Source organism: Malurus melanocephalus, unplaced genomic scaffold, assembly GCF_030028575.1.
Source record: "Malurus melanocephalus ecotype Western Australia unplaced genomic scaffold, MMel_1.1 scaffold_96, whole genome shotgun sequence".
Lineage (NCBI taxonomy): Eukaryota > Metazoa > Chordata > Aves > Passeriformes > Maluridae > Malurus > Malurus melanocephalus.
Window position 1 is genome coordinate 2,068,108 of NW_026623328.1, and position 11,869 is coordinate 2,079,976.

General features: G+C 58.8%; 1 protein-coding gene across 1 annotated transcript in view; it reads right to left on the minus strand.

The window, feature by feature from the left end:
* Positions 1-9,148: 9,148 nt before the first annotated feature.
* The window catches only part of CUNH15orf39 (chromosome unknown C15orf39 homolog), a 10,761-nt gene continuing 8,040 nt past the window's right edge, over positions 9,149-11,869 (minus strand). The window contains exons 3-4 of the mRNA XM_057368764.1: positions 11,164-11,867; positions 9,149-10,618 (exon numbers count right to left, since the gene is read on the minus strand). Coding sequence (XP_057224747.1) covers positions 10,542-10,618; positions 11,164-11,867 — 781 coding nt within the window. The 3' untranslated portion in view covers positions 9,149-10,541. The remainder of the gene's footprint in view (positions 10,619-11,163; positions 11,868-11,869) is intronic.

Consider the following 11,869-nt stretch of genomic DNA (forward strand, 5'->3'; position numbering starts at 1 on the left):
GCCGGGCTGCCGCTCCGCCCCTCCCCGCCCCTGCCCCTAGTGCCGATGGGGCGCTCCGGGACGGGCTCTGCGGGGGACTTTTGGCCGGGACCCGGACCCGAGAGAGGGTCGGGGAGGGACGCGGGGCTCTCGGGCCCTTCGAGCGCCCCTGTTCCCGCCCTACAGAACGCCCCCCTTTCCGCAGGGCCGCAGCCTCACCACAGGCTCCGAGCCCGCCAATCCCGGCCCGCCTTTCTCCGCTCTGACCAATCACAGCCGCCCTTTCAATCCGGGCCGGTCTCACCAAACTCAGCCGCTCAGTCGCGGCCCGGCCCCWGAGCTCGGCCCCGCCCCCCGTTCGCTTGAGGCGCCCCTCCCGCCGTCRCCGCTTTGGGAGCCGGCGCAGCCCGGGCAAGTGCTGTTGGAGCCCGGGCAGGGCGTGGGGGGAGCTCTCCCGGCGGAAAGGGGTGGGATGGAACCCCGGAGCGGCGGCGGCGGCGGCAGCCGGGCCTGAGGGGACAGCGGGGGCTCGCGGAGCCGAGCGGGGCGGGAACGGGCGGGCTGGGATTGGCGGAGCTGGCGCTGCCTCGGGCTGTGATTGGCTGGGCTGGKCTGGCCTCGGGCTGTGATTGGCTGGGCTGGKCYGGCCGTRGGGCATAAATAGYGTGCGYAGGGRGCGTGTGGGMSKCAGTTSGGCRGCGGTGAGGGCGGMGGTGASKGTRGGMGATGCTRGTCCGCRRTGCGAGGAGCGCCGCTGCGCCGAGACCGGASCGCCGTGCCTGCCGAGAAGCGCCGGTGAGCACGGACGCGGTTCTTGCGTAACTGGGGCCTGGGGCCAGCGCTGTCCTGGGGCAGCGGTGCTGGCTGTGCCCGGTTCTGCCTGTTGCACCTTGCGAAGCTCGGGCATCGGCGGCGCCACAGGCCGGAGAGAATCCCTTCCGTGGCTTTTGGACTTAATGTTGAAAATACAGGGAATAAAAGTGCTTTGTTTTGTTTTCATTACTTTATTCTACTCRTTTTAAATATTTCCAATAATCATGCTTTTCTTTGTTATGTTGTTTTGTTCTAATCGCTTTATTATTTATTTTTAGTTTTTCACTTGCTCTCTCATGTTAACTCCATAAAGGTTGTGGGGCTGGGCCTGGAACAGCAGTTTGAGCCCTTAGGAGACATAAGGCCCCAAGATATGGAATAAGGACCTTGGGACTAGAATCAGGCCCAAACTGATGTGGGACAATGGAAATGCCAGAGCTGGACAAATCCCAKGGAGGAGGGATGGAGCTGCAGCTCAGGAGATGCCTGGGGGAGTTGCCAGCCCCTGCCCCTGTGGGGGGGCTCTGGGGGCCCCAGGGACTGAGAATGAGCCCAAGGGCACCTTTTGGGAGGGGGAGCCAGGGGAATGCAGCCACAGCCCCAGAGTCCCATTCCCAGCCCCCGGTGCTGCCTGGGGGAGGAGAGGACAAGTGCTGGGGTTGAGACCCAGCCTCATGGGGGCAAGGTACATGTTAGGGTTCAGGCCTCGTGTTGTGACAGCTCCTAGAAACACTGAAGTGATGACAGTAATGAATTTATGGCTTTATCAACAGCCCCAGCTGCAGTGAGAAGCAGGAGCAGCTTTTTACTGGAGTAGGACGAAGCTGAGGAGCTGGACCTGAGGCAGCAGAGCGAGAGGAGACAGAACYATGGKAGGGCTGGGGSTGAAACCCCTGTGGGGATGGGATAGGGACKATGGAGCWGTAGCTGGAGTAAGGAKTGTCAGGCTGGGGCTGGAATATCACTGCARGASCTGAGCTGAAATAAAAATCCTGCCCTGAGAAGCATGAGTAGCACCATGGGGCATTGCTGGGAAGATGTGGAGCTGGAAGTTAAACAGAACAGCTGGCAGTGAAATAAAGCTTGTGGGTCTGGAGCTGAAATCAYTGGGGATGGGAGAGGGACACTGGGGCTRGGATGGAGGCAGAAAATAACATAAAAACAGTGGAGCTTTAAAAAGGACTGTGGGATTGGAAGTGTGGGGGTGTCATACTGACTGTGAGGCTAGACCTAAAAATCACTGTAGTACTGGGATAATTACAGTGCACCTGGGAGAGCAACTGTAGGATTGGAGCTGGAATYGCTGACTCTGGGGTGGGGTAAGAGACTGTTGGGTTGGAGCTGAATTGTTGCCAAGCTGGAGCCAAGATGAAGATCTTGCTGATTGAACCTTGACAGGGTGGTGTTGGAGAAATGCAGATCTGGAAGTGGAAGAGCAGAGCTGGCAGTGAAACAAAGTTCTGTGAGACTGGAGCTGGAATCACAGTAGAGCTGCGAGAGTGACAGGAAGGCTGAGAGCTCATAGAGGTGTTTATAAAGATTGTGGGGACATGATGCAAAGCTGGGGCTAAAACTCTGATTGGGGAGCTAAAATTAAACCCCTSAGCTTGTCTGAAATACAGACCCCGGGGCTGGAGGTGAAATTAAAATTGTGGCTGTAGAGATGAGAYGAGGCAGAGCTAGAGGCAAAATAAAGATGCTGAGCCTGAGGCTGGACTAGGGACTGCAGAGCCAGGGGCAAAGCAGCACAGAACTTGATCTGAAATAAARAATTCGGGGTGTTTAGTACAGACAGCAGGAGCTGCTGTCAGTGGTGTGGGATGGGAGCTGGGATAAAGGCTTTGGGACAGGGTCAGGGCTGGAACAAACACTCCAGAGCAGGATCTGGGATAAAAACCAGAGTGCTAGCACAGAAAGCATGTGGAGCTGTAACAGTGACTGTGGGGCTGGCAGGCACATCCTTCCTTTTTAAACTCCCTGGCACCAGGGTCTAGTGATCCCCCAGCTGGAGAGCCCAACTCAGCAGCACCAGTGACACCAGCAGCACACAGCAGGRGTGGTAYTGGGCATTGTGGGCTCACCRCCACCCAKGCAGCAGACACACAGACCCTTCAGAAGAGCTGGGTTTGACGGTCTATAAACAGTTTATTTAAGATACAAAGTTATTCCTTTACACACCTGAGTCTGCGTTGTGCTGCTCAGGGAGCACCTGGCAGCTGCTGCCAGCCGAGCAGGGGCACTGCTCAGCATCCCCTTCCCCCCACAGCCCCTCTGCAAGCTCCCTCCAGCTGCTGCTGCTGCTCTGCTCAGGCAGACGTGCTTTGCCACTGGATGCCACCGTCCTCAGGGTCCTGCAGGGCAGAGGGAAGAAGTCACTGTAAACACCTCGAGCAAAGGCAGGAGTGAGGGTCCCTTCCCTCCAGCTYCCCACAGGTTTCTCCAAGCCCCAGAGATCAGCAGCAGGTAACTGAAAGACTTGTGACCTGCAGAAAAACCAGTTCCCAGGCACAGAAAATAATCCAAGGGATGTAAAGGCCACTTACCTCAGTCCAGAATCCCTGATTATCCATTTCCAGTGTCTGGATCCCCACTTCARGGTCWCTTCTGTCCCAAAGGGCTCTTCCATCCTGCCAGCCCAGCCTCTTGGTCCCCAGGCACTGGGGAGGAGAGCACAGGGAGTTGCACAGCCCTGCCTGGCCCCGTAGGGTCCCTGGGCCCACCCCACAAGGGACCAGGACAGACTTTGTCCTTACCACGAGCGCGATGGGCGCAGTGATAATGCAGAAGCCAGCGATGACCATGAAGGCCACTCCATAGGCTGGGAAGGCAGGCTGGGGTGAGGGCGAGGGAGGCTCCAAGGTGTTCTCTGGAGCAGAACACAGCATTTAGAGCCCGGAGCAGCCAGGGGCTCTGCCCCACTCCATTCCAGGACAAACACAGAGCATACAAAACATCTGTTCACACCCTCCATGCCCTGTCCTGCCATCCTAACCAGCCCGGAGCAGGTCTCCAACCCCAGTCCCCCAGGCTGCTCAGAGGGAGAGGGCACAACTCTTACAAAAATTTTAATTTCTGGTCACCTCACCCTCTCTACACACAAAGGATCAGGATCTGGTCAGTTGTGGATGCACTCTKCTCACACTGCACACCTCTTGTATGGCCGTGTCCCAGAGGGGAGCTTACCTCCCACAGAAAGAGAGAATGGATCYACATGGATGTCAGAGCCAGCCAAAGCCTGGTTTGGCCCAATTGAGAGCACAAGCGTCTCCAAAACTTCCACGCTGGTTGGAGCAGGGTGATGGAATATCATGTTCCCATGGCAAATCAAGGAGCCAGGCCTGCAGASAGCAGTGGGAAGAGCTCCAGCAGCTGCCAGTCCCACAGTTCCCTGGCACACCCAGCCTCCCAGAGGGTTCTGCGCAATAGGAAGGGATCTCTGCACTCAGAGAGCCATTGGATAGAAGGGACATCCCTGGGGGCCCAGCAAGTCACCCCCGGTACAGTGGATTAATGCTGGATCTCAGCTTTCTCTGCAAATCCATCTGCAGCCAGAGCCAGGACCTGCTGGCCACCATCTGAAGGGACATCCCTGTCCCTGCACACCCCTGCCCCAGCAGAGCCCCATTCCCACTCACAGAAATTCTTTTATCATCACTTTCAGGAAGGTTGGGTAATCCTTCAGGGCTCTCGCCACCTGCAAGAGAGGTTGTGCTCAGYTCCCCACCAACTTTTGGGGGTGTTTGGACACCCCAAAGCAGCTCCTTCCCATGGCTCTTCTCACCTCCCCCACCCCGGGAGGACCCTAATCCCCTCCTCCCGCCAGCCCCATTCCTACCACATCCCCGAGGTCCCTGGAGAGATTCTGGTGCTCTGCAGAGAGCGGATCCTGAAGCTCCTGGCTGAAGTGTCTGTTGGTGACGAGGAAGGACAGGGGGTACACGTGCAGACGCAGCCCGGACCCTAAAGGAGCAGGAGTCAAGTGCTGAGCGTGCAGCTTTGTGTGTGACCCCGGCCACAGCACACACGGGGACTGTCCTCACCCTCCACCGACAGGGACGACAGGTCCATGGAGAAGCCTGAGAGCGCAGTCAGAGCCTCCAGAACTTGTGTAACGTCAGCATGGACAGCTGTGTCCAGGTAGAGGTCTCCAGTCATCTCCATGTTCCCATTGAGGTTCCTGARGGGACACAAGAGCTCTGAGCAAGGCAGAAGGGCTGGGACCAGGCTCGAGCACCTTGGCTGGTGTTTTTCCCCCCGAGAGCCCATGGATGGTGCTCAGTTTGAGTTTGCTCCAACTGCACAATCCCCTCCCAGATTTCCCCATCTCCTCCATCCTTGCTGCGACACCTGATGAGCTGCAGAGGGCACAAGAGAGTGAAAGGAATTARTTGAAAATCTTCAGCTGCATCCCGTACCTGAGCTGGGAGATGGTGAAGTTCCTCACGTGGTAGAGGGAGCCGACAGATGAGGTGACCTGGGTGAGGAGAAGGCAGCAGTTCACATCTTGCCATGTTCAGCACGGGTTATCCCATCACCCAGGCAGCCTGTGCCSCTTTTCCCAGCATCAGGGAAAGGGGCATACCTCGCTGACCAGCCTCTCCAGAGGATCCATCCTGCTCCTCCCCAGCTGCGAGCCYGTGAGGGAGATGGACAGCTTCTCTGGGTCCAGATTCTCCAGGCTGAAGCCTAAGGGAGTTTGGGAGAGTTACACTCATTCCTATTCCTCCACCTTCCTGGTTCAACATGGAGCTCATCCACTGCCACACACCACAAGCAGAAGCTGCAGRGCAGCTGAGTGAGGAGGAATTAATTCCTTGGAATGTGGGAAGGGGTCAGGATGTGCCATTTCCCAGCACTGGAGAGCTGGGTCAAGGAGGGGAAGCCAGGGAGCTGAACAGAAGCACAGACCCAYGCAGGTCCAGCTGCTTCAGATGTGCCCTCCAGCATCCTCAGCATCCTGAAAATGGCTTTGCACAGGTCAGGGAGGGGATGTAAAGTGAAGGGAAAGCCTGGAACCCAAACCACGCAGGTTTTGACTTTGGTAGAGGCACAAGGAGGGTGTATGACAGCACTGCTGTGGGAACACCTTCAGGACTCACCACCAGACTGGACAGATTGAGGCTCCAGCTGCCAGCCCAAGAGGCTCCTTCCCCTGCTYGCCTGCGTGATGACCGTCCGGATGAGGTGGGAGTTGGTGGGAGCAGGAACATCCCCCCGGAACAGAACCTGCCCTCGCACCACCACTGAGCCATTCCTGCCAGGGACACGAGACAGTGAGCACACCAGCACTGGTTTTATCAGGTACCTTTATCAAGTATTCAGACAGGGACCCGTCAGGATGATGGTGCCAGGGAGGGAGCCGAGTCCCTCACAATGATCCCTCTGGAGCATTTTCCAAGCAAACCCCTCCCTCTGAGCCAAATCCCCCCTCCCCATCAGCCGCACACTCACAGGAACTCAAGGACATTTGCATACAGGAAGGTCCGGTAGCTGGAGAGCATCTTGTTCAGCTGGAAGGAAGAAGCAGCTGGTCATGGAGAAGCTTTGCCAAGCCCCCCGTGTGAAGGGGAAATGGRCCAGCAGGTGGGCAATGAATAGAGGGGAGTGAGCTCAGTCTGCCCAGGGGAGGGCACGCTGGTACTCCAGGGAGTGCCAGCCCTCTGGGAATGCCCAGAGATGAGCTGGGATACCCAGAGCACCCTGCCACATTCCTGGGAGGGAATGCCCAGTCTCRCCTCCAACCAAGCTCCAGTGGAGCAGTGCCACGGATTCACCCATCTCCACCGTGTGCAGGAGGGCAATAAACCAAACCAGGCACGATACAACACACAGATTTCCCAGCCCAGCCAGGCCTGGCACCACCTACACCCCAAATCTGTGCCAATGCCTGTCCCACCCAGCTGCAGCACCCACCATCAGTGTCACATCCTCCTCCAGCTGCCGGTAGCTGTCYGAGCTGCTGCTGCCCAGGGCCGGGGTGTAAGCGATGCCCAGCAGACGGAATTGCAGGGGCAGCACATGCACAGGCTGTGTGGGGAAGGGGAGCCCGGAGGGGTGCGATGCCTGGGGTCTCATCCCTGGGGAGCGAGGTTTGCCCTCCATCATCAGCTCCGCTGGGCTGAACGCCTCTCCGGTGGCTGTGGAGGAGCGCTGGGAAGCAGAGGAGTCGCTGGACACAGACGGGGCATGGAGGGTCACTCCTGTGGGCACAGGCGGGGTCTGGGAGCTGAGCAGGGAGCTGGCTGTGTGCCCAGCTCCGGGAGATGTCGGCAGGCAGGATGGAGATATCACACTGGCGGTGGCAGCGTGATGCCCAGGCTCCAGGGCAGCGTTTGTGGGGCTGGGGGGAGGCACAGGGTCTCGGCTGGCAGGAAAGGGCCCTGGAGGTGCGGCTGGAGCGGCTCCCAGCGATGCTGTCCCGGATTGTCCCATCACCGTCCCCAGCTCTGGGGTGACACCAGCGGCCGTGGAGCTCCTCACGGTGACCGTGGRACCTGCGGGGCCGGGAGCTGGGGAGGCTCTGCTGGACATCGGCTGTGCAGCGGGGGATGGCAGGGCACTCTGCAACCCCGAGGTGACCGCAGGAGCCCTCGACTCCGCCGCGGGAAGGAAGGAAGCCAGCAGTTGCGGACTGGGGACACCAGAAGCAGCTGCGGTGGTGGGAACTGATGCCAGGGATCCATCCGGGAGTCCAGACCCGTTTCCTGGAGCCTGGGCCGACGCAGCATCCACCAACAGAGCAGCTTTGCAGGGCAGGACGGTGCCAGCAGGGCCCCAGAGCCCCTCAGGGGTCAGGGCAGGGGACACCCACGCCGTGCCAGGGGACAGCTCGGCCGGGCTGGGTGTCCCCTGTGGTGACAGGGCAGAGGCCACCACCCGCTCTGCTGCCCTGGGGCTCCGGGAGAGGACATCCATCAGTGTCCATGCTGGGACATCGGGAGGGACCTGAGCACTGCCCGCAGCCCCTTGGGGTGAGGCCACCTGCATCACTGCAGMGGGGCCAGGAGCAGCCGTGGGGAGGGAAGCAGGGTGCAGCCCCACCGGGGAGGTGGCAGGGACGCTGGCAGCCGGCTCAACCCGAGCTCTGAGGGTGCCCTCACACCTCTGCTGTGGGTCCTGGGGCTCTGCTGTGCCCAACCCGAGCCCTTCCCCGTCCCTAGAGCCAGGCTGCCACCGCAGGGAGGGCTCAGATGTCGGTGTGGCCGCAGTCCGTGTCCCCACACTCCACCTCTCAACTCCTGTCCCTCGGGTCACATCAGGAAAGCCACCTGAGGCAATGGTGTCCCCACACACTGTCACCAGGCTGTCACCCACCCCGTGCTGAGAGGCTGACGAGCCTGAGGGACCCCGGGTGACAGCAGCCAGGCGAGAGGGGACAGCAGCGGCAGACACACACAGGGCCAGCAGCAGGAAGGCTCCAGAGCACGGCCCGCGGGCGGGGACAGCCACACGGGGGGCAGGACACGGGGCCGAGCCCGCAGCTCCTTCCCTCTCGGCACGGAGCATCCTCACAGCAGCGCCCGGGGGGTTCGGCGGTCCGGCCCCGCCGCTCATCTCGGGAGAGGCCGTGGGGASAGCTCAGCTGTGGAGAGGGACAGCGGGAGATTCGGGGGGGGGTCCCTACAGCTCCCCACCCAGTGCCCACCCATCCCCAGGGCACCTTATTAAAAATTTCCTTCTCCCCAGCACCCTCCAAGCTCAGGAAAGCCAAACCTCAGCATGTGCCAGGGAACTCCCAGCACAGCACAGTAACCAGCCCTGGGCTCAGACATTCCCTCATTCCCTGCACCCCAGAAACCTCCTCAAGGAGAGCCAGACCCCCAGCACCCCTCACCTGGCAGCCCCCAGGAGAACAGAGCAGCCCAGCCCATCCCAGCCCTGGCTTTTATCCGGATTGCCCGGGGAGGGGGAAATGTGGCTCGGTTCCACCTGCTCCCAATTAACAAAACTCATTTGCACTCCCGCAGGTGAAGCTGAAGGGCTCTCAAACTCTCTCTGCTCCTCATTAAGCCTTTGCCCGCGGAAGGAGGGGGTGTGCCTGCCCCCCAAATCCTGCCGATGCCCGGTTTGTGACACTGCTGGGCTGAAAATCGTGATTGGCTTTAGGGATCAGGCACATTCTGAGCCTGACAGACTCACAAGGGGGAGGGCGTCTCTGGGGTGCCATCCCTGAGCACCCCACGCTCTCCAGCCCTGTTTCTGATGCTCAGACACTGCCATCAGCACTCTATTCCCGGGTCCGTGGGTGCTGGGATGTGCTGGACACMGGGTCCAGCCCTCCGATGGTGGACAGAGGGGCTGGGCACACCCCTGTGCAGGGTGACAGAGGCCAGTGCACCGGGTGGGGGATTTGGGACCCTGTGCCCACGCTGGGAGGCAGAGATGGAAGCAGAGCATGTCTGGAAAAAAATCAAACTCTCTTAACCAGGTGAGACAACTCTTCACATTCTAAAAATTAAATAAAGGAAAGGAGCTTCCTTCCCCAGAATCTTGTATACATACAAAAATGACACCATTATTAACAAACACTGCTCTTAAATCGCTGTGCAGACATGCAGTGGTGTGAGGGGGAACGAGGGGAAGAGCAGCATCCCCCTTATCCATCCCATCCACAGCCATTCCATCCCCTTGGGAAACCAGGAAGGCACCCACAGAAATCCCCCAGTAGCAAACACACCTTTTGGCTAACACWAGTACAGTTTTTGGAGGGTTTTCTTCCCTTAATTTTTTTTTTTTTTAAGTTTAGAAGAAATATTCTCTGTAGTGAAATTTAAAAAAAATCCTAATAACCCACATTTTGCTCCTCCGTGCCCTGCAGCAGTTGAAGAACACCTGAGTTTGGAGTTTTTAAGGCCCCTGCCGTGCATCCTGCTGCAGCTTCCCGGGGTGAGGGGATGTCCTGGGATGCCCACATTCCTCTTGGGATGGAAAGGATCCTTCCTTCCAAGATCTGGCAGCACCATCCCCTCTCTGCCCCTTTAGTCTCCATCAGGGTGATCCCTAAATGCACATTTCCCCTGCTCTCCTTTGGGGTCAGGATCTAGGATGCAAAGTGGTTTGGTTTTCTTTTTCCTTAAATCTTTCCCRCAGCCTTTAATTTTAAATAAAAAGACAAGTATAAATTACTGTATTTAAAGAAAAAAACAACCCAAAACACATGACCTGAAGGCAGCAGCTCCTTATAAAGGTAAATCCAGAACATTTGTAAAATGTCTTCATTTAAAACAAAAACCAACTTAGTCCTGGGACTACAGAAGTCACGATTCTGTTGTGTCAAGTCTCTGTGGCACTTTGAAGATGGAAAATACGGAGGAAGAGGGACGTTTATTGGGAATGGTGTGGACAAAGAGAGGGGATTTAGAGGAGGAGGTGGGATATCATCCCTGCAGTCCCCTTTTTCCAAGGGGGTTGGTGCCGTGGCCGTTTCCGTGCTCCTCCTGCTCCAGCTCCACTGGAACTCGGGCCATTCCCTCACAGCTCACCAGGGCAGGCACAGATGGAGGTGGGAGATGCACTCAAACACAGCGCAGCCGCCGTGAGGGGCTCCGATAACCCGGCAGTGTCCCCACACGTGTCCCTGCAGCACCACCGGGCTGTTCCCACCCCGAGCAGGTGTCCCCATCCTGGAGGATCCTTGGTGCGGGTGGGAGCCGAGCATCGAGCTGCAGGTGACCTCGACATCCCCAGCTTTGGGGACAAGGGACCTTCCCGTTCCTGTCACCGTCTGGCTGTCGCCCTTGGCACGTTCCTCAGTGCCTCCTTTTCCTTGATCTGTCCGTGGTTGTGGCTTTGCTGTCAGCTTTCAGTGCCTCCACACCAGGGCTGCCTGGGAGAGGAAGGAGTGGTTAGGGAGGAAGGAGGTTTAGGGATTATTGGGAACATCCCAAATATTCCSCGCTCTAGTCCAGCCCAGGGAGCGGCCAACTCCAGCTTCTCATCATCACATCCAACCCACACACCTCCACAAAATGACACATAAACCCCATAAATTCCTATAAACCCACAGGAAGAGGAGTTCCCTGCTTGGAGGGGCGCTGGCCAGCACGTGAGCTTGAACTTGGAAGAAATAAAGTTGCTGGGGATGGCCTYGAGCAGCAGCTAAAGGTTACGTGGACAGAGGTGGATGGGACAGCTGTGGGTGGCAGGTCTGACACGGTGCCCTTGSATGGGCAGAGGTGGCCTGGAGGGTGAACTTTGGTGGCCCCAGGATGAGTTTTGTCCCTCCCAGCTCAAACTTTCTCCCTCCACAACGCACAGAGGAACAGCTGGGCAGAACCCCTGGCAGGACAGAACAGGGACACTGAGGATGCTCCCCCAGAACTGCAGCACCCCTGGGAGAGCCCCACGCCCAGGAGATGCCGGGCTACCTACCGAGCTGCTGCCGGATGGAGTTGTGCCAGTGCAGGTTGAGCAGGTCGGGGTAGATTTCGGGAAGCTGCTTGAGCGCCAGGAGCTTCAGCATGCGGGAGGTGCAGCTCTTGAGCTCCAGGTCCCGCAGGTGCTTCTCCTCCGAGAGGGTGGTGGGACGCAGCTCCACCTTGTGCTTCTGCAGCACTCGGTCCACAAAGCTCCCGGGCAGTTTTGGGAAGAGCTTCTCCTTCACCACGTGGATGGGGATGAAGATGGCTCCTGCCCGGATCACGTGGGGGAAAGGGCAAGAGAACATGAAGGTCTCCAGCTGGGACAGCAGGTTGGASAGGAGCACRGCCACGTCCTGGAAAGCCAGCCAGATCTCCTTGCCGCTGCTGGCCTTTTGAGGGCTGGGGACCTTGGAGCCGTTCTTGGGCTTGGGCAGGGATTTGGGCRCCTCTCCCAGCTCTTCTGCCGGCTCTGCCTTCTGCAGCCACTGCTGCAGGAGCTCCGGGGAGGAGCGGGACACRGAGCCTGAAATGGTGTCACAGAGCCACGTGTGCAGGGTGGTGAAATACTGCCCGGAGGGGGTCTGTGCGGGGACACCCCCCAGCTGCCTGACCACCGAGGCCTTCTCCTCCCCCGGGGTGGAGGGGGCTTGGGAGAGGAGGCTCTGGGGAGGGTTTGGGGCCGAGACGGTGCCGAGCTGGGGGCCAGGCTCCGGGGG